At 39.7% G+C, this 24170-nt stretch overlaps 1 protein-coding gene across 1 annotated transcript in view; it reads left to right on the plus strand.

The window, feature by feature from the left end:
• Slc25a12 (solute carrier family 25 member 12) overlaps window positions 1-23571 on the plus strand; it is a 100666-nt gene extending 77095 nt beyond the window's left edge. The window contains exons 14-18 of the mRNA XM_070020941.1: window positions 10526-10666; window positions 13222-13360; window positions 19612-19770; window positions 19875-19965; window positions 21683-23571. Coding sequence (XP_069877042.1) covers window positions 10526-10666; window positions 13222-13360; window positions 19612-19770; window positions 19875-19965; window positions 21683-21887 — 735 coding nt within the window. The 3' untranslated portion in view covers window positions 21888-23571. The remainder of the gene's footprint in view (window positions 1-10525; window positions 10667-13221; window positions 13361-19611; window positions 19771-19874; window positions 19966-21682) is intronic.
• The last annotated feature ends 599 nt before the right edge of the window (window positions 23572-24170 follow it).

Genomic DNA, 24170 nt, shown 5'->3' on the forward strand with positions numbered 1-24170 from the left:
CTATTTACTGAAATGAATTCCAGGAAATGAAAACATAGTCAGGCACAGAAAGGGAGGGAGTATGGGTAAACAGATGCAGTCATGGTATTCAGTATACACTATGTATAAAATAAACTATGGAACTTGTGGGTAGGGATGGGAGAGGGAAAAACTGGGAGAAAGCATAGGAAAGAGTGACCTTGTCCAAAAAAGAACTGTACTTATTATTTGACTTATACCTAAAAATAACAATACAATTATACATATTTATTTATTTATTTAAAAGCTGGATTAGAAATGTGACTCAGGTTGTAGAGTTACAGCCATGAGTAATGAAGATGAGAAGGCACAAGGTCCTGAGTTCAAACCCTATTCTGGGGCACAAGAAAGAAATGGAGGCAGGAGGGGGAAGGAAGAAGCGGAAGGGAAAAGAAAAGGAATAAATGAGTTATAGACTTTTCCAAGCAGAGTTAGTTAGGAATTGGGTCAAGTTTCTTGTAGATAGATAGGAGAGAAATTCTGTTACCATGAAATGACTAAATTAACCTTTTAGAAAATGGCATGTGGGGCTGGGAAGGTGGCTCAGTGGTAGAGCGCTTGCCTTGCATGCCTGAGGCCCTGGGTTCAATTCCACAGCACCACATAAGCAAAAAGAAAAAAGCCGGAAGTGGTGCTGTGGCTCAAGTGGTAGAGCGCTAGCCTTGAGCTGAAGAGCTGAGGGACAGTGCCCAGGCCCAGAGTTCAGGCCCCTCCACCAGACTCCAAAAAAAAATGTATGAATCTAGAAAATGGCATGCATTTACTAGATTATTATGAGAAGTAAAATCTCCAGGCTTTCAGAATTATGTGTTTTCCATTGTTTGTTTTATTTTATGATTTTTTTTTGTATGTGTGTTTGTTGTGAAGAATCAAACCTTGGATGTGACACATGATCAATATGCAATCTACCACTGAGCTGCATCCCTATACCTATTAATGAATGTTAATAGTTTTGATACATGCAAAAGATGTAATGAGTAATAATAACATGAGCATTCATATATCCAACTTAACTAAAATAGTAGTACTATCATTGACACTGATTTTTGGCATATATTAATTTTAAAGGAATTTTATTGTAGTATTTCTGTGCATACATTTTATGTGTTTTGATCATTATTGTATCATTCCTTTTATTCTTATACTTCCTCCTACTTTCTTTTACAATTTTTAATGGGCTTCACTCTGTTTCCATAATGCATATGATTTATTTCTATCTTTTTCATCCCCTTCTCTCCACTGGCACGCTCCCTTCTTCCCTTGTCTTACCTTCCCAAATAGCCTCTCTCTCTCTCTCTCTCCCCCTCCCTCCTTCCCTCCCTTCCTCTCTCTCTCTCTCTCTCTCTCTCTCTCTCTCTCTCTCTCTCTCTCTCCCCCCTTCACTCTCTCTTCCTTCTCTCCCTTCACTTCTCTCTCTCTTTAGGAGAGAGATTTCTCCTGTGAATTGACACTGGATTTTGCTTTTAATGTAGTAGAGACTTTTCCTGCTTAGTAAATGGCAAAGTTGAAATTCAAGCCACTTTTTTTTTTTTTCACATTTGGTGTGTGTGTGTATCCATTCTTTCTTCCTTTATTCATTTTTTTTTTTTTTTTTGAGTACCTGCTATGTCTTTCTGGCAAGTTAAAAAAATAAGAGGAAAATAAGAGGTTCTTTCTCATTGTGGTTGGTGCTGGGATTGAAAGCAGGGCTTTATGCATGCTAATCAGGCTTCTACCACTGAAGATAAAAAACTAACAGCTTTATTGATATTTAATTCACATGTAATTCTCCAGGGGTTTTAATATATTCACAGTTATACAGCTATCACTCCCATCAATTTTAGAACAATTTTATCAATAAAACAGAAACCTACTACCTGTTAGCTGTCAACCTCTTTATCTTTCCATCGTACTCATAAGGCCTAGACAACTATTAACATACTCTGTTTCTGTGAATTTGCCAATTTTGAATATCTTGTATAAATGGAATTATGTGATAGGTAGCTTTGTTCCTGGCTTCCTAGCATCTTTCATTTAGTATGTTTTTAAGGTTCATCTGTGTTGTGGCCCTCCCTCCCTTCCTTCCTTCTTCCTTCCTTCCTTCCTTCCTTCCTTCCTTCCTTCCTTCCTTCCTTCCTTCCTTCCTTCTTCCTCCTTCCCTCTCTTCCTCTCTCCCTCTCTTCTTTCTATTTTTGACAGGTTCTTGCTATATAAACAGGCTAACCTTGAACAAATGATTCTCTTGCCCCAGCTTCCTAAAAGCTGGGATTACAGGTGTGTGCCTCCATACTTGGTCTTACATCATTGCTTTTTATTAACTAGTATATTAATATCCATATATTTATTCATTCCTCAATTGATAGCAATTGGATTGTTTCTACCTTTTGTCTATTATTTATAATGTTGCTGTGAACATTGATATATAAGGTTTTGCAAGGACATATGTTTCATTTTTCCTGGATATACCTATGAGTAGAATTGTTGGTAGATTATGCTTTAAGGCCAGTACAGACAAAAAGAGATCTGGGCTGGGGATGTGGCTTAGTGGTAGAGTGCTTGCCTAGCATGCAGGAAACCCTGGGTTCAATTCCTCAGTACCACATGAGCAGAAAAAACCAGAGTAGAACTGTGGCTCAAGTGGTAGAGTGCTAGCCTTGAGCAGAAGAAGCTTAGGGACAGTGCCCAGGCCCCGAGTTCAAGCCCCAGGACTGGCAAAAAAAAGAGAGAGAGAGAGAGACTTTATCTAAAAAAATACAAATCGCTGAAAGCACAGCTCAAGTGGTAATGTGCCTTCCTAACAAGTGTTAACACCACCAAAAATCTCCACAAAAATAGAAGTTTAAGTGTCTTTATAAATTCCCAAAGCAGAAGGGTTAAAAGTCTAATTAGATTAACCTGTATGTACTTTTTAAAGGTCTCTCTAGTGAGTACATTATCTTATTGTTAAACTTTAACCACAGGCCATTTGCCTCTTACCTGATAACCCATTCCCTTTGAGTGTGTGTGCTTCTAAGTTTATGAATTTGGAATTTGAGTTTATCAACAATGGTTAATATAATCCTTCCAATTGCAGGTGATTTTCCCGTTTTCTTTGTGTCTCATATTTAGAGTGCACTATGTTCTCACATTAAGGCTTAAAAATCTCAGTGATAGATAGGTACATAGTGATTTTGACTCTTCCTATCTTAGCCTAGTCTTTCTGCTCTAACAAAATACCTTAGGATGGGTAATTAATAAATAACAGGGCTGGGCACCTGTGGCTCTGCCTATAATCCTTGCTACTCAGGCTGAAATCTAAGAGGTTCAAAGCCAGCCAAGGCAGGATATTTAAACTAACAAAAAAGCCAAAAGTGGAGATGTGGCTCAAGTAGTAGAGCACTAGCCTTGAGCACAAAAGCTAAGAACAGCACCCAAACTATTGAGTTCAAGTCCCAGGACACCCTCTCTCTCTCTCTCTCTCTCTCTCTCTCTCTCTCTCTCTCTCTCTCTCTCTCTCTCTCTCACACACACACACACACACACACACACACACAAATAAGCAACATAGATTTATTGTTTCTATGTCTGATACTGATGCAGAGTGGTAAAGGCTGCTCTCTGTTTCCAAGATGGCACCTTGGTGCTACATCCTCACATGGGGAAGAGTCAAAGCAGCTCCTTTCAACCTCTTCTAGAAGTAAACTAATCCTGTCCATCAGGGCAGACCCTTCTGACTTAATCTCCATAGGTTTCACCTCTTAACACTGTCATATTGGTCAGTAGGTTGAACAAATTTGAGGAGATACCAACATCGAAATTATAGCCCTTCCCTTACTCTGGTTATATCTGTCATTTTTCTTGCTTATATCCTCCTATATATTTAACATTCTGCAATAAACACTTTAGTTTATTCTTTTTAATTATCTGCAACTATTTTTAGAAAGAACTAGTACATTGGAAGTACTAGCATAAAAGTATCCTAAGATGCTTGGTTGATGATCTTAAACACACTGTCCCAGTTCCTGTTGAGTCAGTCCTAGTAACAACTAATTCTGTGTTTTATATTGGTGTGTATGGGTATTTTATCATTTTTTTTTTTATTTTTGCCATTCCTATGGCTTGAACTCAGGGCCTGGGCACTGTCCCTGAGCTTTGTTTGCTCAAGGCTAGTACTCTACCACTTGAGCCACAGCACCACTTCCTGCTTTTTCTGTTTATGTAGTACTGAGGAATTGAACTCAGGGCTTCCTGCATTCTAGGCAAGCACTCTACCACTAAGTCACATTCCCAGCTCTGTATGCGTATTTTAAGTGCATGTATTTTGTATATCTGCTTTAAGTTTCTGGCATGGCCATAAAGGAATTGAAGTTAGATTTTCATAAGTAAGCAAAGACTTTATAATGAGTTACTTTGATTGGACATTTTGTGGTTGAAGAGAAATAATTCCAAACAATAGAAGACCACAACTCAGAAAAGGAAGAAAAAGAGGGAGAAAAGAAGGAAGGAAGGAAGGAAGGAAGGAAGGAAGGAAGGAAGGAAGGAGGGAGGGAGGGGGGAGGGAGGGAGGGACAAAAAATAAGTTCTTAGCACGCATGGGCCCCAGTTTCCAACCTTTCATAGAGCTTGTCCCTGGGGTAGGATTGTGAGGGCAGAGGTTGGACAGGCCTAATCTTGTATGCAGCTCCTTTGCCTTGGGCATATTGAAGGGCCTGTGACATCTCAGTGCTAACATCCTTTTCCCATCATCTTTTGCTGCTGCCTTAAGTTGGTTTATTTTCTCATTAAAAAAAAAAGTGATACAGTTTTTGCATTTTTATTTCTGTTACATGGGAAACCCTCATTCCAAGAGAAATTAATTCTCTTTTTATATATTTTAAATTCAATGCTAGGACAATAACAAAAAGAACAACTGAATATTGAAAAAGTAAAGGATCTGGGCCTGCATTTCATTAAGAAAAATAAGCAACATATTTTATGAGAGAAATTTAGCATTTTTGAGGGTTTATTAGCTAATTTTGGTGATTTGCTAAGTAAGAAAATTACTGAATATATTGTATGGAATGGTATGATATTACTGTAAGTTTATATGTAAGTTATATAATTACCAAAAGCAGCAAGATATCAAAATTTGCAGTGTCCATTTAAATCTATGTCTGTTTCTTATTTTGAGTAGCTTTATTCCATTCTTATGATTAGAAATTTGAAATGTACACTAGGATATGCTATGAAAATTATTCCAACTTCTTAGTTTCTTTTTCTAGGATGCAACTAAAATTTTCATCTTTAAGCCACTTTGATTTTGGTCAATGTAGGTAATGTTTTACATGCTTGTGATGAATATGTAACTAATACTTTATGTTACAAGTAATTTGGCATGATTCTATTAAATTTATTTGTTAAAAGCATGTGTTTTTACTTAGGTTCTTAAAAATTACTTAAGAAAATACTGAAGTAAAAATTTAAGTATTTGAATTTTGGGGTATTTGAATTATTTGCTTCATATTTTTTGTTATTAAAATTTGCAAACACTGGGCACTGGTGGCTCATGCCTATAATCTTGCTATTCAAGAGGCTGAAATCTGAGGACTGAAGTCTGAAACCAGCCCAGACAGGAAAGTCTGTGAGACTCTTATTTTCAATTAGCCGCCAAAAAGACATAGAGAGGGGGCTGGGAAGTTGGCTCAATGGTAGAGTGCTTGCCTCACATGCATGAGGCCCTGGGTTCGATTCCTCAGCACCACATAAGCGGAAAAAAGCCAGAAGTGGTGCTGTGGCTCAAGTGGTAGGGCGCTAGCCTTGAGCTGAAGAGCTGAGGGACAGCGCCCAGGCCCAGTGTTCAGCGACTAACAACAACAACAAAAAAGGCCATAGAGACATGACTTAACTGGTAGAGTGCTAACCTTGAACACTAAAGCCCTGAGTTCAAGCCTCAAGACTCCTCCCTCCAATTTTATTTTTGCAAACAGCATATTTGTGCTAATACAGGTAATTTTTTTCATTAAAATCAGCAGTCTTAGGACAAAGAAAACATATTCTCCTATATTTGCTTCTCAGAAGGGAAACAGTTAATAATATCTGTGATAATTTCCTTATCATTCTGTGGTGCTGTATTTCTTACCAGTGAAATTGAACTGCTTTCAGATTTTCCTCCTTCCCTCTCCATCCCTAGTTTAATATATATGATATAGTGGCCAACAGAAAGTTTCAAAAGGGCAGTATGTATTTGCCATGTATGTTTCTTTCTAAGATTTGTAAACATCCAAAGATTTAGACAAATTCGAAAACAATTTTTACCATTTAAAAATTATTCAGTATTGGGGGCTGGGAAGGTGGCTCAGTGGTAGAGTGCTTGCCTTGCATGCATGAGGCCCTGCATTCGATTCCTCAGCACCACATAAGCAGAAAAAGACAAAAGTGGGGCTGTGGCTCAAGTGGTAGAGTGCTAGCCTTGAGCTGAAGAGTTCAGGGATAGTGCCCAGGCCGAGTTCAGGCCCCACAACCAACAAAAATAAAATAAAATAATTCAGTATTTATGAATAGCCTTTGCCCACATGCTTCTAGACCTACCATAAAGTTGAAAAATAGTTTGTCAATTTTAAGAGCATATGTAAACTATATAATTGCAAGAAATTTTACTTCTTAAAATGCAGTAATGTAAGATGTGAAACATACTGATAGATATGTATCACATAGCTGTGTCATTATGTCATTATTTGCATGTTCCCTTGCCAGATTATGTGTATGATTATGTCCAGTTCATTATTGGGATTTACTATTTGTGCTAGATAACTAATCTTCAAAGTGTACAACAATTAATGTAAACACTTATTGGTTTTCTTGTGTGGTCCTGGGGCTTAAACTCAGAGCCTGCACTCTGTTCCTGAGATTTTGTGGTCAAGGCTAGCATGCTTTTACCTGAGCCAAAGCTCCACTTCTAGCTTATTTTTGGTGGTTTATTGGAGAGAGAAGTCTCATGGATTTTCCTGCCTGGGTTGGACTTGAACCTTGATGCTCAGATCTCAACCTCCTAAGTAGCTAGGATTAAAGGCAAGGGGTACTGGTGCTTGGCAATGTGAATGTATTTTTTAAAAAAATATTTGACAGTGTATTGATTTTTAAATTGAAATATGTTTTGAGACATTTATGCAGAACACTTCTCACTGCACCCCCCCCACACACACACATATCCAGACTTCTCTCAGCCCAGCCAATGACAGATGTTAAATTCTTCACAGAGACTTTTCAAAACTAAGCTCTGTAATGGGATGTCTGATAAATAACAATGGGAGCTATTACACATTTACTCTTGATTTTTTTTCATACCGTATGTCTTCATTTTTTTTTTTCCCCCATCAGTTGTGGGGCTTGAACTCCAGGCCTTGGCACTGACCCTGAGCTCTGCAGCTCAAGGCAAGCACCCTACCACTTGAGCCACAGCACCACTTCTGGTTTTCTGGTGGTTTATTGGAGATAAGAGTCTCATGGATTTTCTTGCCCAGGCTGCCTTTGAACGTGATCCTTAGATCTCAGCCTCCTGAGTAGCTAGGATTACAGGTGTGAGCCACCGGTACCCAACCTGTCTTTATTTTTTAATTGACATATAACATTGAATATTTTATCATGTTCTTTAAAAAAATTTATTATAAAGGTGGTATACAAGGCTGGGATGTAGCTCAGTGGCAAAATACTTGCCTAGCAAGTACAATGACCTGGATTCAATCCCCAGTACCGTCACCGGATGGAGGGAAGCATCACTAAACCTCACCTCCATCTGGTGACAGTACCAAAAAGGAAGACCCCCCCCTTCCAAAAAAATACAGTTAAAGGCGATATACAAAGGGGTTATAGTTAAGTAAGTCAGGTAAAGCGTACATTTCTTTTTGGATAATTCTACCCCTTTCCTTGCTCTCTCCCAGTTTTTCCCTCCCATCCCCACCTACAAGTTCTATCGTTCATTTTCAGCCTAGTGTCTAGTGAGTACCATTGCTGTATTTGTTCACCCTTTGTCCCTCCATTTCTGTGCCTTCCCTTACTCTCCCAAAGACATATAAATGGACAAACAAAAACAGCAAAAAAGAAAAAAAGAGCCTCTTGTTTTCATATCCGAGAATGTGAATGCATTTTAAAATGTAGTCATGACCTCCACTCAATTGCACTGTGGTAATAGAGTTTTAGTAGAAAGCTTGTTTCTTGCGTACTCAGAAATTAGAAGAATTGTGAAAGGAGTGCACCTCTTAATGAAATGGCAATTGTTTTCAAAAGGGCCCATAAGATACTAGAGAAGAGAGAGAGTGGGGTTAGGACTGGGGTAGGAGAAGGAGATTGGGGTATTCATACGGCTCTGCAGGCTATTACAAAAAAGCGTTGTATTTATTTAAATATACTGTCCACATTTAACACTTGGCATCCAGTAGTTCACACTGTCCGGTGATAACAAATTTGGGGGATTTTAAATTAAAATTTAGAGTTCTTTTCTAAAAACCTGCTTTCGTTTAGAATGTAAAGTATGTTTCCCTAACGATAGTCTTTGCTGGCATTATTTAAACAATAGATTTCCGGGAAGTACTAAACTTTTTTCATTAGTTTGATCTTTAATGCTAGCTGAAGGAACAATTACTTGTATTATCATTTTAGCATAATTTACACGCAGCAATCCTTTTGAAAGTATTGTGTGCTTAGATTAAAACATTGAAATGCTTCCTCTGCCTGCAGTGCCACAGATTAAAAGAGAAACACAGCAAATCACCATGTAAAATTGGGTCACTGCATTGTTGGGGGACCTGTGTGAGGTGGTCTAGAGTGTCAAGTTGGGGAGTTACTGGAGAGAGAAACAGAGACAGCAAATCACTGTACCTCCATTGCTGCTTGGTAGATAAATAAGCTTCCCTTGTGTCTGTCACTGTGGGCAATTGTGAATGTTGAAAGAGTAGGGTCAGGACTGAAACCTAAGTAACTAAGGGGTGTTTAAGCTCCAGCATGATCAGGAAAATGCGCTGAGTCACCATTCTGTCCTTTGAAAAGGAATCTGGAAGAGTTGTAGATTTAGATACCTGAGCTGGAATGAAGGTAAAGTGTTGAAGTGCCAGTGCAGGTTGTGTGCTTTAGGTGCTATAGTGTTTTGATGCCTTTGGAATATCAATGTCCCAGTGAGGTATACACTTCTTATTTTGTATGGGCTGTGCATTGCAGTTGAGTAATGATTATATGATATGATTGTGGCTATGTGAATATAACTGAATATTGCATAAATAACAGTTATGATTATGTATTATCAACAGCCACAGTTTAAAATGAAGGTGTACAAGGATGATTTCCTCGTTGGGCACCAGTGGCTCCCACTTGTAATCCTAACTACTAAGTGGCTGAGAGAGTTGAGGGTTGTGCTTCAAAGCCCACCTGGGCAAGAAAGTCCCTGAGATTATCTCCAATTAACCACCAAAAAGTGGGAAGTGGAGCTATTGTGGTAGAGCAATAGCCTGGAGCAAAAGGAAACAAAACCCAACAGAACAAAACCCTTAGGAGACAGTGCCTAGGGCTCCTGAGTTCAAGCCCTAGGGCTAGCAAAAAAAAAAAAGACATTATATTTTTATTTTTTTTATCCAAGGTGTGTGTGTGTGTGTGTCTCTCTCTCTCTCTCTCACTCTCTCTCTCTCTCTCTCTCTCTCTCACACACACACACACACACACACTCATACACATACCTTTATTTGTTATAGAAACTGCTAGCAAAAGATAGCAATTGTATTATTATTCTCTCTACCAGTTATCAGATTTCAGATGAGAATAAACTTATTATCCAGATTCAAATCCTGTCACTCACCACTAGAATGTGGACTGTGGCTTTGCTCTGAGGGTGTTGTACTCAGGGTAACTAAATGTCCCACCTCCTAGCTCTTCCTTGAAGAGTTTTTCTGGTTTTGTCTTGGAGTGATCCTGAAATTTGTCTTTATAAATTCCTTCCTTTTTTGTGTGTTAGGTGTGTGCTGGTCTTAGCGTTTTGCTAAGCTTATACATTTTAGAGTGTGAGCCAAAGGAGACTCATCTTTCTCTGACCGAAGGCTCCAGTTATGTTTATTGGGCAAGTGACTAGGCTAAACTGCTTTGTTAAGAAGAGCAAGGAAACAACTCTAGATCGGAATTTCAGCTCCAGCATGTAAAAGATGAGAGCCTGCTAGCATGGTTTACCCTCTCTCACCAAGGGCCCCACAGCTACATCTGGATTCACTTTTGTTTTCCAATTGGGGTTGCTCTACTTTGAATATGCTTGGGAGTCATCATTGAAAGTCTGTTCTGAGAAACAGTCTTGATATTTCAAATTGAAATAAACCCAATCATAGACTGACCCAAGGCGGACTTTAGGAACATCCCTGTTAACCTCCCGACATCAGGCATAGGATGGAACTCTTCTTCCTCCATCTGAAAGGAAAATATAAAGATGGTCAGAATTGCAATTGGAGCTTGTTGGTTTTTGTTTGTTTGTTTTTTCTCTGTGTTTTCATTGGCAGTCTGGCTCTGATGTGGAAATGGTGTCTCTTTCCCTTGTCTGTAGGCTGGAGGCTCTCAGGTCATCTTTACTAACCCACTGGAGATAGTGAAGATTCGCTTGCAGGTAGCAGGAGAGATCACCACTGGACCCAGAGTCAGCGCCCTGAATGTGCTTCGGGACTTGGGACTTTTTGGTCTATATAAGGTGCGTAGATTCCTGTGGGCTGTTTCAGTAGAGAGACTGTAATGTCCTCAGTATAAATGTGTTTTGAAAAAATACAGAAACTAAGCTTCTCCCCACCCCTTCCCTCCCCACCCCCAGTTTGAGAAGCAATCTTGCTCAGCAAGGCACTTAGATTATCGGCAGTGGGATCCAGGAGCACATTGGCCTGTTTTCTCCAGCTTTTTGAGAAGCAGTCCCAGGGAGGCCTACTCCCAACTGCTGGCTTCAGTTTACAACCTTTCATTGGGAGGATAGGGAGGAGAGGGCTTGGGAGAAGTTTGGATGAGTTTAAGACTTCAAAATAGTCTTATGTTTATTTTCATTCTAGTTATCTCTATTGATATCTTCCCTAGAGGAGCTTCTCTTTTTCTCTTTGTCATAACATTCAAACACAGTAAAATAGTAGAGGAGTTTGGTAGGATTCGGGTCTTTTAAGAAGTTAAGTGGTAGGATTTGTCAATACTGAATTCCATTAAAAAAAAACAAACCCACAGTGTACTGTACTTTAACAAGATGCCAGTCAACAGATTCTTTCCCTGCAGGTATACTTACTGCCATCATTACACATCAGATGTAATGGAGCAGAAGCTATTATTTTTCTTAAACAAGGAAGAGTATTTCTTTCCATCTCTTTGCCTGGTGTAAGGGGGAATACTTAAATTTAGTCCTAATAGGCAACTGTGTTTCCACAGCATCTGATTTATTTATAGATCCACCACTGCAGAAACGTGTACATTTGCTTCTGTAGCTGCAAAGTAGAAATTAGAAATTCTCTAGATTAGAATCCCACAGCCACAGGGCTCTCTGGATATGGGCAATACAGGCAAACAATGGCGCCTCTCTTGAGAATGTTTTCCCCCCACTTTGCTCCTTCCTGCCCACAGCCAATTTCCTGCCCACCACCAATTTACATACCTTTTGGAATTACCTCTGAGAGATGAATTTATATTCTCTCTCTATTCTTTGATTCTTTGGAGTTTTGGACTGTGGGTTTTTTTTCCCCTCTCTCTCTCCAAAATAGAGCTGTTAAGAAAACAAATATTGGGGCTGGGAAGGTGGCTCAGTGGTAGAGTGCTTGCCCTGCATACATGAGGCCCTGGGTTCCGTTTCTCAGCACCACATAAGCAGAAAAGGCTGGAAGTGGCACTGTGGCTCAAGTGGTAGAGTGCTAGCCTTGAGCTGAGGGACAGAGCCCAGGCCCAGAGTTTAGGTCCCAGGACTGACAAAAAAAAAAAAAGAAAGAAAGAAAAAGAAAAAGAAAACAGGTGTTAGGGTCCCATACTTGCCTGTTTAGGTGCAACCCTGGGCAGTGAACTGGCATGAACCACTGACAAAGCTGAGGAACTTGTTCATTGCAGTTTCAGATACTGGGACAAACTGTCTCTACGTTGTTTACTACTCCCGTGGAAACCTTCTGCAGCCCTCTGTTATTTAGGACATGGGGGAATGAAAAGGAAAGATCTGTAATTTCTTTTCTTGCAATTCCCAGAATAGATACCCTCCTTCAACTACTGCCTCTAGATTTTTTACCTGACACATCCAAAGCTCTCAATGAATATAGATTGAATATATTAGTTTGTTAGTTTTTGAGCTGCCTTTACTTGTTGCTTAGGAATCAAGATATTATTGTTGGTGTCGAAGTACCCGCTTCCCTCAACTTACTTCCCCCCAAAAGCCAAATAAAACAAATAACATTCAAGTTTGAGAACTGATTTCTTTTTTTTAATAGCCTTAAGAAACTGAACCTAGGGCTGGGAAGGTGGCTCAGTGGGAGAATGCTTGCCTTGCATGCATGAGGCCCTGGGTTCAATTCCTCAGCACCATGTAAACAGAAAAAGCTGGAAGTGGTGCTGTGGCTCAAGTGGTAGAGCACTAACCTTGAGCTAAATAGCTAAGGGACAGTGCCAAGGTCCAGAGTTCAGGCCCCACAACTAACCAAAAAAAAAAACAAAAAACAAAACTGAACCTAGTGCAATGAATTTAAAGTTTGTTTAGCAACATTACCAAGTCACAGAAATCTATACAGCACAGTGCTTATAATTAATATTATATATTTAAACATTTGAAGCTGAGCATAGTGGTATATGCTTGTAATTTCAGCATTGGGAAGCTGAGGCACAAGTTTGCATTTCATAGCCAAAGCTACATAGAGAGACTGTCTTCAAAAAAAAAAAAAACAAACAGCAGCAACAAAAAGAGAGTAGATCTCATGTTATGCTTTCAAAACAGAAGCTAAATTGAGTAATTTTAAAATCCTGAACCTAGCTGGAGATGCCAGAAAATTATTTGTTGTGAGAATACTGTTGTTGCCAGTTATTAAGTCTGGGACTCCAAGCTCTACTTCCTTTTGCAAGCTTTGGCCACATATGTTGCTTGTGTCCCCCTGGTCCACCTCCCCACCCCCTTTTCCCTTCCACATCAGTTCTAATACTGTTTGAAGGCCATCTCAGGCTTGTCACTGGCAGCCCCCTGGATCCCAATGGTCGTTCACACCTTGTTTACACACTGTTTTGCACTATTTCCTCACCATGTGACAGGGTGCCAAAGCGTGTTTCCTCCGAGACATTCCCTTCTCTGCAATCTATTTTCCTGTTTATGCTCATTGCAAACTACTTCTGGCTGATGAAAATGGACGTGTGGGAGGTGTAAATCTCCTTGCAGCTGGAGCCATGGCAGGTAACTAGAGAATATTTTTTAGCCCAAAGAATCTTCCTATTCTGAGCTGGGTACTGGTGGTTCATGCCTATAATCCTAGCTACTCAGGAGGCTGATATCTGAGGATCATGATTCAAAGCCAGCCTGGGCAGGAAAGTCCATGAGATTCTTATCTCCAATAAACCACTAGAAAACCAGAAGTGGCGCTGTAGCTCAAGTGGTAGAGCGCTTGCTTTGAGCTGAAGAGCTGAGGGACAGTGCCCAAGCCCAGAGTTCAAGCCCCATGACTGACCAAAAACTAAACTAAAATAAAAATCTTCCTATTCTAAGAAGTTGAGAATCTGTTGGACTGGGGATATAGCTTGATTTAATTCCCAGCATGCCTTCCTCCCTCCACCTTCCCACTTTCCCCTCCACGCCCCACCCCCTGCAAAAAAGACAAGATCTGTATGTACTTTTCCCTCACTTCTGGAAGAGTTATTGTTTGTATCTGGCTTAGTTAAATATGATTGCTTTTTCTCCTTTGTGGGATGTGCAGTAATTCTGATGAGAGTTAATTACATTTGCATAATGTGGATAAACAACTTAATGCAGCTTAGCAACTTGGAGCCAAATTAGATCTGCCCATCTAAATTGGGCTTTCATCATTAACATGCTTCTTAGCCTCCTGTGCCCCTGAAACCTTGGGTGCAGCCCAGCAAAGCATTAAGGTAGAAGTTCTCATCAAATCAGTTGCTTTGTTACACCTGACACTGATGCACAAGTCCAGCATGCCCTTACTTTCTCTGTATATTGGAATCTACGTGGTTTCTCTCAAAATAGAGCTTCATAAAATTGTCTCTCCCTTTCTCACCATAGCCCTCACCAGACCACAGAGGAGCACCTCAGCAAACCAGTTTTGTGATCCTCTTTTTTGTGACCTTTAACATTTGTCTTTTGCTAATGATTGCTTTTGTAAGTTTTTATCCTCTGTACTATGCTGAGAGCTACTTGAGGGCTGGATTTTCATTCTCACTCTTCCCTTCCCTGTGTGGCCAGTGTAATCACAGACTTCAACAAATGTTCATGAATTGAATGAAAATTTTTATCTAGTCTACCAAATTAGGTACAGAAGAGATTCTATCTGAAAATGGCATCTCACAAATGCTGGAAGGTACTAAGACACTACTGATCTCCTAGGTCTACACTTACTCTTCATTTGTGAAGTTGCTGACTTTGAATAGAAAGGAGGAATGAAATAGTGTGTGTTTGCTTTCCATATAGCTTGTAATATGCTGTTAAAGAGCCTAGTATGGCTCTGATCAGCTGGATTCATGATCCCTATTTAAGTCTCATGTGCTGGCTTTATTCTCTTCTAGTAGCCTGGCGAAGCAGCAACATAGCTAAAAGTGTGGTATGCTTAGTGTGTCACAAGCCCTTGGTTTCTGAGGATGGTGAAATGGATGTGTGTTGTTATTCTTATGTCTGGTGATAGGGGATAAATGACTTGTGATGATTGAAAACTCCTCAGTGGAATCCTGGCTTACTCAGGAGGTTTCAAACCCAGCTCTCCTATCTAATTAACCACCAAAAAAGCTACAAGGGGAGCTATTGCTCAAGTGTTGGAGTGCTAGCCTTGAGCACAAAAGCTCAGGGACAATACCCAGGCTGTGAGTTCAAGCCCCAAGACTAGTAATGCCCCCCCCCAAACACACACACACACACACACACACACACACACACACACACACACACACACACACACACACACACTCCTTTAGGCTCAATAGTAGCACTCAGGTAATGAGGTAGGGAAATCAAGTTTGAGGCTAGCCTAGGCTATAAGTTGATTTTAAGGCCAGCCTGAGCTGCATAGTGAGATTCTGTTTCAAAAACACAAGAAAAAATAAAGTAGCCAGGAGTGGTGTACACATATGTAATGCCAGCCTTCTGGGGACTGCTCAGTCTGGGCTACATAGCAACACCCTTTTTCTTTTTTTTTTTTTTTTTTTTAATTTTTTTTATTGTAGAGATACTATACAGAGGGTTACAGTTACATGAGTGAGGTAATGAGTACACTTCCACTTCCTCTTGAACATTGTTACCCCCTCCATTGTTTTCCCCCTACCATCCCCTCCCTCCCTCCCTTCCCCAAGGTTCTTTTTTTTTTTTTTTTTTTTTTTTTTTTGATCGTGATTAAGTGATTACTTAATTTCCGGAAATTCACAGTATTGTGGAATAATGATGCTCATTTAAAGTCACAAGTTCATTCTAACTTTCCTGGAGCAAATTGTCTATCACAGTCTGTAATATATAACGGTGCTCATATGTTATATACCATATATGTGATCAGCAGCATGGGGATATTTAGTAGTGGTTCAACCAGATGAGTGGGAGTTCTTTGTTTCTTAAGTCCTGTTAGTTTTGTCATATCACCTAACCTTTTGGATTCATCATCCACTTATCAGGGAGACCATGTACTGTTTGTCTCTTCGTTCTTGGCTTACCTCGCTCAACATGATTCCTTCTAGCTCCATCCATTTCCCTGCAAATGCCATTATTTTGTCATTTCTAATGGCTGCATAATATTCCATTGTGTATAGATACCACAATTTTTGGATCCATTCATCTGTGGTGGGGCATCTAGGTTGTTTCCATATCCTAGCTATTGCGAACAGTGCTGCAATAAACATGGAGGTGCACGTGTCCTTGTATATTGGTTCCTGTTGTTCAGGGTAGATGCCTAGAAGTGGTATGACTGGGTCGTAAGGGAGGTCAATCTTTAGCTTTCTAAGGACCCTCCAGACTGCTTTCCAAAGTGGTTGTATGAGTGTACATTCCCACCAGCAGTGTAATAGCGTTCCTCGTTCTCCACATCCCCTCCAGCATTTGTCGTTGGCTGATTTGTGGATGTGGGACATTCTGACTGGGGTAAGGTGGTATCTCAGGGTTGTCTTTATTTGCATTTCCTTCACCACCAGGGATGATGAACATTTCCTCATGTGTTTCTTTGCCATTTTTATTTCTTCATTTGAGAAGTCCCTCTTTAGTTCCCTTGCCCATTTAGTAATTGGTGTGTTGGGTTTGGGAGGGATTAGTTTCTTGAGTTCCCTGTATATACAGGATGTTAACCCCTTGTCTGATATATTGCTGGTAAATATTTTTTCCCAATTAGTTGGTTGTCTTTCTAGCTTGGTTGCGATAGCTTTATCTGTGCAGAAGCTTTTTATTTTAAGGTAGTCCCATTTGTCGAGTCTCTCTCCAATTTGTTGTGACCCTGGGACTCTGTTCAGGAAGTTCCTTCCTGTGCCTATTAGTTCAAGTGTCTCTCCTACTCTGTCCTGCAGTAGTTTCAGAGATTCAGGTTTAATGTTAAGGTCTTTAATCCATTTTGAGTTGATGTTGGTGCATGGTGATAGGCTGGGGTCCACTTTTAGTTTTCTGCATGTGGCTGCCCAGTTTTCCCAGCACCAACGGTTGAAGAGGCTGTGTTTCTTCCATTGTATGTCTTTGGCTCCTTTGTCGAATATCAGCTGGCTGTAGGCCTGTGGATTTATTTCTGGATCTTCTATTCTGTTCCATTGGTCTTCGGGTCTGTTTTTGTGCCAGTACCATGCTGTCTTTGTTATTATAGCTCTGTAGTAGAGTTTGAAGTTCGGCATGGATAGCCCTCCCATATTGTCTTTATCCCCTAGAATTGTTTTGGCTATTCTAGGTCTTTTGTTGTTCCATATGAATTTTTGGACTGTTTTCTGTATTTCAGTGATGTACGTCATTGGGATTTTAATAGGAATTGCGTTGAATTTGTATATTAGTTTTGGAAGTATTACCATCTTTACTATATTAAGTCGGCCTATCCAGGAGCATGGGAGGTCTTTCCATTTCCTAGTGTCTTCTGCAATTTCTTTCTTTAACTTTTTATAGTTCTCATTAAATAGTTCTTTTACATCTTTGGTTAGGTTAATTCCTAAATATTTTATTTTTCGGGAGGTTATTGTGAATGGGGTTGCTCCCTTTATTTCCCTCTCTTCCTGTACATTATCTGTGTATAGGAAGGCAACTGATTTTTGTGGGTTTATTTTGTATCCTGCTATTTTGCCAAAGTGATTTATGATTTCTAAGAGTTTGGGGATGGAGTTTTTGGGATCGTGGAGGTATAGTATCATGTCGTCTGCAAAAAGGGATAGTTTAACTTCTTCTTTTCCTATGAGGATCCCTTTAATGTCTTTTTCTTGCCTTATTGCCCTGGCTAAGGGTTCTAGGACTATATTGAAGAGGAGTGGAGACAGTGGGCATCCTTGCCTTGTTCCTGATTTTAGGAGAATTGGTTGTAGCTTTTCCCCATTAAGTATAATATTAGCTATTGGTCTGTCATAAATGGCTTTTATTGTTTTTAGAAATGTTCCTTCTATTCCTATTTTCTCCAGAGCTTTTAGCATGAATGAATGTTGAATTTTGTCAAAGGCCTTTTCTGCATCTGTAGCGATAATCATGTGATTCTTGACCTTGGCTCTGTTGATATGTTGGATTACATTTATTGACTTACGTATGTTAAACCATCCCTGTGTCTCTGGGATGAAGCCTACCTGGTCATAGTGAATTATTTTTTTTATGTGTTTCTGGATTCTGTTAGCTAGAATCTTGTTAAGGATCTTTGCATCTGTGTTCATCAAGGAGATTGGCCTGTAATTCTCCTTTTTGGTTGGGTCTTTGCCTGGTTTGGGGATGAGTGTGATATTGGCTTCGTAGAATGAGTTTGGGATAGCTCCTTCCTTCTCTGTTTCTCTGAAGAGCTTGAGGAGTATGGGTATTAGTTCTTGTTTAAAGGTCTTATAGAATTCTGCTGTGAATCCATCTGGTCCTGGGCTTTTTTTTGTTGGAAGACTTTTGATAGCTTCCTGTATCTCATTATAGGATATTGGCTTATTTAATTGGTTAACTTCTTCTTTGCTCAGTTTGGGCAACTTGTATTTCTCTAAAAATGCATCCATTTCTGCCCGATTTTCTTCCTTTAGAGAGTATAGCTTTTGAAAGTAGTCTGTTAGAATTGTTTGGATATCTTGGGTACGTGAGCAACACCCTTTTTCAAGAAAACAAAAATGTTCAGCCTATATTTGGGTTCCAGCCAATCCCTTGTCCTTTGGCATTTGCAGTTTTGGCTAGCTGAACGTTAAAAGCCAGTATAGCTGCCTGTGCAGTGTGGGCACTGTTGCTATGGCGTGTCTTACCAGTCTCCACATTTAAGGTGAAGGCCAGAGTCTTCCCTGCAGGCCTTTTCCTTGTGTCTTCCGCCCAGCAGCAAACAGCAGTCAGGGAAGTCTGTGTAATCAGAGGCAGGCATTTGCCAGTGGCTGACACTTCGCTGGCAGGCACTGAGAACATTCTGAATCTTACCTCCAAAGACAGGTAATTTACTGGTTTCATCTGAATAGGGTGCAACGCTGGTTGGAAGGGAGGTATTTGCATCATTTTCTAACAGAGCCCCCACAAGGCCACCAGTTCCATCTGCCTAGTGATGATACGGTGATATTTAGGTCAAATTGAATTTCTTCCCCATGGGGAAGGTTATGTTGCTCCTTTGTGTCCCGTTTTGTTTTATAAGTAAAAAGTGTGGTTGTGAAATCCATCTCTGAGTCCTGCTGCTGATCAATCTCAACATGACACCAGGGAGCTCAGGCACAGGGGGTGGATGAAAGGCCTTTTGATGATCAACTCCCCTGGTGTTCCTTAACTGCTCGCTTGGCTTCCTTTGGCTCTAGTTGTAATGACTTCTGTCATATAAGCATGTCTGACCGGAGTTCCAGTCAGTTCTGTAGTTAGCACCTCCAACAGGTGATGAGTATTACTCACCTTGCACTGGACAGAACAGTTGGCAAGAATCAGCATAAACACTACAATTTGAGGCTAGTTATATTTGGCAGTACCATTATATATTGCACATGAAAATTCTTGTATTTAAAGAGAAACAAAAGTGAAGCTGAACAGAAACATTTGGGAATTGTCCTGTTACACTTCAGTAACTTTTTTTTCCCCTTCCCCTAGTTCTTTGGGAAGGTATTTTTTTTTTAACTCAGAAAAATAAAATAATTTTGCCTTATTGATCCTCAAGCAGCTAATAGGCTCCTAAATGCCCCTTCTCCCCCTCTCCCCCCTCCATAGTACCTAGAAATCTACTTACGGAGTTTGGAGTTGCCCTCAAGTGGTTAAAGTTGCATGTTGTGTTGTTGGATGTTAGCGGTACTTCTAGCTGCATAGAGTGCTGTGGATGAATTAAATGTACTTTCTCCTGGAAGGTGTGCCTGCTGCTTCTCTGGTGACCCCTGCTGATGTCATCAAGACGAGACTGCAAGTGGCTGCCCGAGCTGGCCAGACAACATACAGTGGTTTGATTGACTGTTTCAGAAAGATACTCCGGGAAGAAGGGCCCTCTGCATTTTGGAAGGGGACTGCAGGTAGGAGCCCCCTGGCTTGAATGCCCTGCCTGTGGGCACTCAATAGTTGTCTTTGCCACGGTTTTCCTATTTGTAAGTCTACCTAATCTCCACCTCTTTTTCAGCTCGAGTGTTCCGGTCTTCTCCCCAGTTCGGTGTTACTTTGGTCACCTATGAGCTTCTGCAGCGGTGGTTTTACATTGATTTTGGAGGCCTGTAAGTAAAGCTGCTCAACAGCCATATAAAGAAATGACTATAACACATGTTCTGTTTATAAAGGCATTTTTGGAACTCTTAGAAAACTGAACAGACAGAAATCTTTACGACCAATGCATTTAAAATACTGGGTTTAAAGCTTCACTGTTAAGACAGCATGACATAATGTACAGTGGTAAACAGCTATTTGAGGATGGTTTAGGGGGATAACAAGTTAAAATGCTATGTGAATAGTGGTCTTTTTTAATGTAAGCATTTACTGAACTTTATGAAATTAGGTTATTATGTGGGTTTTGTTAGATGATCTTTTCACCAGAAATAATCTGAATTTGTACTAGTAACATTTTTGCAAATTTCCACTCAGTGATCCAGGTCTTTTTGTACCTCTGATGTTTCATTATTCACCATCATTTCTTATTAGAGAGGTATAGATGTTAATAGAGTTAATTCCTTTATTGCTACCCTCCCCAAAACAGAGCAAAATGAAATCCCAGTAGGTTCAAACAGAGGTCATGCCCTTTCTGAATATAGTCATTGGTAGGGTGTAGACCAACAATTGGGCTGCTTGAAACAGCAATTGAAGCTCACTAGGAGTAGAGGAATTACTTGTTGAAGTTGCTGGGTAGGGGAGTTGTACCCAAAGCAACAATTATCAGCTTTACAGAAGACCAAATGCCTTTTCTGAATCTTTATATCATGCATTTGTGAACTCCTCACCTACTGAAAAGCTAACATGGGAAACAGTTGTTGAAACAATAAGTGGAAGGACCTGTAGAAAAAAAGCAAGACAGCTAGATTGTGGTCAGAGGCCATCCTGGGCAAAAGTGGAAACACTTATCTGAAAAATAAAATAAAGCAAAGTGATCTGGGAGGCTGGTTGAAGTGGCCGTGTTCTTGTCTAGTAAGTGCACAGCCCTGAATTCAATTCCCAATACTACCACCTCCCTGACTCACCCCAAAACAAGAACAGTATTCTTACTATTCTGTTGTAAAAATACTAAAGCTCAGGATTTTCTGAGTTTTCATATCTATAAAAGTAAGAATGTAAAGTATTTCTTGTTAATTTTAGTGATAACTTTTGTAAGCCTGGTATTTAGAAAGTTAACTTTTTAATTATGTCAAAATAAAAATGTATACTTTTGCTAGGGACTGATGGCTCATGCCTGTGATCCTAGTTACTTAGGAAGCTAAGATCTGTGGTTGGAAGCCAACCTGGAAAGTCCCCGAGACTCTTATCTCCAGTTAACTACCAGAAAGCCAGAAGTAGCTTTGAGCAAAAAAGCTCAAGGATAGCACGTAGGCCCTGAGTTCAAGCCCCAGAATCAGCACACACACACACACACACACACACACACACACACACACACACACACACACACACACACAAATACTACTATAATTGATTTATGCTTTTGTAGAACATTTGGAAAGTATAAAAGAAAAACAAAATCCATGACTGCATTTTCCAAAGAATATTACTGGGTGTATTTTTTTCCATGTATCTATGTATAAGTATTGAAATTAATTTTCATTTAAAGCAAGTATTTGAATAGGGTGCTATGAAGTAGCTGTCTACCACAACTAGTGCAGCGTAGAGAACATGGAAATAGTTGAGACAAGCTTCTTTATAGTACATGGGTCAGAGTGAAAATGTTCAGTTGTAAGCTGTCCTTGTCAGTCTTGAGCACACTAACCATTGTCTTTTTCCTGTCAACAGCAAACCCTCAGGCTCAGAACCAACGCCTAAGTCCCGCATCGCAGATCTTCCTCCAGCCAATCCTGATCACATTGGAGGATACAGACTTGCCACTGCCACATTTGCTGGCATTGAAAACAAGTTTGGCCTTTATCTTCCCAAATTTAAGTCACCTAGTGTTGCTGTGGTTCAGCCAAAGGCGGCAGCAGCAGCAGCAGCTCAATGATGAGACAACTATGAAGAGAGTAGCAAAGTGGCACCCTGAAGAAAGAGCCCTAGGCAAGCAGAGCAGCCCTGTAATGTGTCTTGTCAGCTGCATGGTGCTGACTGAGCCCGAGAGTCCAACTATTCTTTCTATATGACATATACATATGTTTGTTTATAAAATAACCATTTGCCCAGGGGGAAAAAATCACAACGCAGTTTCAAGCTTTAGTCTTATGTGTTGAAATGTTTTCTAAGCCTGGCATGAAGTGTAGTGTTCTAGACTCTGCTTTGCACCGCTTGTACTTACAGTGACTGTACATATTGTACATCTTTGTACAGAGACATCTTGGCGCCTCCATCCCAACAAATCACATTTATAGAAATGTATTACAGTTCTAAGTGGCTTGAAATGTACAGAATGTTTCGAAAGTGTTTTATTAAGAATCATGAGAATAAATGTATTAAAATTAAATTCATTCTCTCATTGGTGACTTGTGGTAATAAAGCATCAATATTGGATGTATTTATTTCCTAAGTTAGTTTTCTGTTTTTGAATAAGAAGGTATTTGCTGGTAATAGGCATAAAATGACCTAATGCTGACACCATTAAAGTGGTGATACTTGGTGAGGATGCATGCCCGTGGCTGCCGGAGCACCAGGCTAAGAATTTGCGTGTGCTGTTGCGTTTCATTTCCATTCAGTGTGTTTGTGACCTCCTGTTAAAAAGAATTTTGGAGACAATGCCTCTCCTGTCAGTGTGCCATAGAAACCTGGTGGTCTCCACCATTATTTGCTTAGTGTTGCTGTTCTCTGATACACCAAGCAAAGGCCAAACTTTCGAAAGAGTAAAGGATATTTTGGAAATTTACCTTCATATGGTATGATTCCATTAAGAAAATAAAAGCACACTAAAATGTATGCATTTAGTTGGATTTTTCTTCACAAATGCTGATTCACTACTGGTTCCAAATCACTTATGATCCGGTTTGCTCCCTCCCACCTTTATAGAAGATAGTTTGGTTTGGAAAGGGCTTAGGTAGAGTGAGAAGAAAGAGAAGAAAAGCTCCTAAATAGTGATTTAGTAGGGTCTATCTAGCACTTTACTTAGGAGTCCAAATGAAAACAACTTATTCCAAAAGTCACTCATCAAGGGTATGATTACTAATTTCAATCTAAGCATGCATTTTGACAGCCACAGCTAAACTTTTGCTATATGTGTTTTTCAATGTGTAACATCAGAATTTGTTTACTTTAGTGAAGTGCTCTGAGAAGACATTGCTATTGCCAGTGAACTGGTTATAGAATGTTTGCAAATGTTTTCAAGGGGTACACTTACTGTCCTACTCAGCACTCCTCAGCTGATGGCTGACGGCCTGTGATTGCAACCAGACAGGCCCCTCAGGAGCAAACAAATTTCAAAAGTAAGCTATTTCCAAAACTAGATCAATCTTATTAGAATGAAACAAAATTATTTCTGCTACAGTATGTGTTAAACACATTCAACTAGATCATGGATATGTAATTACGTATATGTGTGGTTAGAGTACAATACGAAAGTAATTTACCCCTTGTGCTCCTCCCCTCTCCCACCCTCAGCTTAATGAAATGATTTCAGTTAATAGAGTATAAATTTATGGTTGTTTTTCATACATCTCTATAAACCTGTATTTCTATTTTGCATTAAAAGCCAGGATTATGATATATATGTATGAATCTGTATGACTCTGTTTACTTGCTTTTATTTAGTTAGTATGTTTCTGGGCCCTCCATGTCAGTTCATAAAAATGCCTCTTATTTTTTAATACCTGCATAGTATTTCATTGTATAAATTATGGACCTTTTTTTTTTTGTCAATATTCCCTTAGTGACACTTATTTGCTCTTTTCCCGACTACAAACAATTTTGTAGTGAAAACATCTTTGCATGCATGCCTGTCTTAGTATCTCTTAAGGATACAATAGTAGGATTGGAATAGAACATTCACAAGATAAATATGTTTTATATTTTTCATACATATTGTCATATTGGTTTCCAAAAGGATCTTATTATTTTACGTTCCTACAGGCAGCATATGAGAATGACTACTGTTTTTTCGAAAATTATGACCAGTGATCATTGCTGTTTTAACCTTAATTTTTCTAATTACTGGTGGAATTGAATGCCTTTTTATATTTAGTGGTCATTTGTGTATTTTCTTGTCAAATATATAGTAAACACATAAAGCACACTCTTGCATGCATTCATCATATACGCAGAAACGTGCTTTAAATGCACATAAAAAGAGCACTCATCACCAGGGCTC

This window comes from Dipodomys merriami, unplaced genomic scaffold (assembly GCF_024711535.1).
Source record: "Dipodomys merriami isolate MVZ:Mamm:240054 unplaced genomic scaffold, mDipMer1.0.p SCAF_1, whole genome shotgun sequence".
NCBI classification, from domain to species: Eukaryota; Metazoa; Chordata; class Mammalia; order Rodentia; family Heteromyidae; genus Dipodomys; species Dipodomys merriami.